Here is a 1,997-nt window from a genome sequence, read left to right as displayed (position 1 = left end):
AATCAAAAATACATATCAACATATATAACATCATCATTTTAACACCAGGCTTGGCATCCATGGAACTCATCCGCCATACAGTTCAACTTTTTATTTTCATTTTCCCCGAGTAGAAATTGAGCTTGTGTTTCAACTCGTCATTTATGAAGTTCTTTCCATTCAGGTCTTCTAGAAGAGCTAGCACCATGTTCTTTGCCCTCTGTTCTCGTTTCTTCACGTTCCTCATGTCTCGCTCCAGACTCTCCACTCTAGCCAAGGCTTCTCCGAGTCTAGCCTTTAGATCAGTGGGATCTGCAGGCAATGCATAAGAGTGGTCCTAGAAGAAAGGAAGATGACATTTTTATGTTATAATGTTTATAACACATCACTCAAAATCATAGCTTTTTGGTGCATAATTCATTCAAATACTCACTACATTAGGCAGAGGTTTAGTCTCTTGTAACTGCTGAGAACAGTCCACTGGCGGCCTCTCTTCAGCTTTCCTTGATGTTCTTGTTTTCCTGGGTGCCACTGGCTAAGGTTGAAGAAAAATGTATAACTGAGCTTAATGACAAGCTATCCCAATTGTATAATATAGTGGTAAACCTACTCTTTGTAGATGAGCTGGGAAACTGAAGACAGATGGTTTAGCTCCTTCTCGAATCCTGACAATCTGACCTGTCCTGTCCACATCCTGTGGCTTAAAGTGGTCACTGCACAGCACAGAGCAGTCGCTGGCGGAAAAACCTTTCCTTCTTGTAGCTATTTCCCACTGCCTCCTCAATGCTTTCTCCCTAGGAAACCTTCAAAATGTGAGAAAAGTTACATAGCCAGCTAACAATCATCAGATTCACAATATGTCAGTCACTCACCCGAAACAAGCTGCTTGTCATTAAAGTCAGTTTATAGAAAAAAGCCAATATAGATGATAAGTCTTGGGCAATGTGGTTTACAATGTAAACCACGGGTACTCTTAAGTTTCAACAGGTTCATTGTATACGGTTTCTTCCTAACAAAGGTCCAAACAGTAATAACTTGCATGGTGTCTGTATTTAGTACAGCTATGGAGTTTTTGGAAGAATAATTAGACATTTCTAAGTTTTCAGTAAAGTAAAAGAAGCAAAGGCCTTTTTAGGATTTGATGTCACGTGAAAAAAATATTTTGTGTACTATTTGTATAGTATACTATTTTTAATAGTAGTAAAAACTTCTGATAACTAATAATGTAAGTAATAAACAACGAAAAATCAGTGTGTACCTTGTTATTGTGTTATCAGCTGAAATAATAAGGAAAGTGAACTTGGCACACAAACTTACTTTTCTTTTCTTTTTTACCTACATGAAACGAGAGTCATATCACACAAATGCACAAAGTTTCACTTAGCTTCACTTCATTTCTGTAACGTGTTTTAGCTAAAGATTTAGGTACACAGCTACGTGGCTTGGTGGCGCTGCTCAAAACAGTGCGATGGGTTGTAAAAGTCGAGATGGGTCATGCTGATTGGACCACTATAATAAATCCCTATATAAACTATAATACAGCCTGAGACTTTATAAGAACTTCACCTCTAAGATGTCTTGTACAGTCTCAGCTTTTACAGTTAGCGACTGTTATCGTTAGCAATTAACAGTATGGCTCTGTTAATGTAAAAATGACCTGATACAACCAGACGCAACAGTCTTACTTGTGAAAAGTAATTCCCCGGTATCTGCTTTGGATTGTGCGGCGGTTTTTGCAGCCCCAAGCAGCACACGAATCAGGCATATTTTCTTCAGACCAGTCTTCTAACAAAGAGCTGCCCGGTCCAATATGGCGGCGACACTGACGCTGATGATAGGCGCTGCCGCTGTCGGAAACAAGAAGCTTCGAAACATTTAGTTCTGAATCAGTGGTCCGGAACGTGTGATTTCAGAAAATGAGGATTCTGGTTTCGAAACATTTCATATGAAATGAAATTCTTAAAAATTATCTTAATTTGTCATTAATTACTCACCCTCATGTCGTTCCAAACCCGTAA

General features: G+C 38.9%; 1 protein-coding gene across 1 annotated transcript; it reads right to left on the bottom strand.

Annotated features, from left to right (window-relative positions):
• Positions 1-8: 8 nt before the first annotated feature.
• LOC107736638 (THAP domain-containing protein 6-like) lies at positions 9-1,979 on the bottom strand. The gene is made up of 5 exons (XM_016548015.1): positions 1,974-1,979; positions 1,665-1,885; positions 590-782; positions 413-514; positions 9-316 (listed from the first exon to the last, which is right to left on the bottom strand). Exons 1-5 carry the CDS (start codon positions 1,977-1,979, stop codon positions 83-85), a joined length of 756 nt encoding a protein of 251 aa, XP_016403501.1. The 3' UTR covers positions 9-82.
• Positions 1,980-1,997: the final 18 nt, after the last annotated feature.

The sequence above is a fragment of the Sinocyclocheilus rhinocerous genome, unplaced genomic scaffold (genome assembly GCF_001515625.1).
Source record: "Sinocyclocheilus rhinocerous isolate Xijiao unplaced genomic scaffold, SAMN03320098_v1.1 C36846763, whole genome shotgun sequence".
Lineage (NCBI taxonomy): Eukaryota > Metazoa > Chordata > Actinopteri > Cypriniformes > Cyprinidae > Sinocyclocheilus > Sinocyclocheilus rhinocerous.
This window is presented reverse-complemented; position numbering and strand designations above follow the sequence as displayed.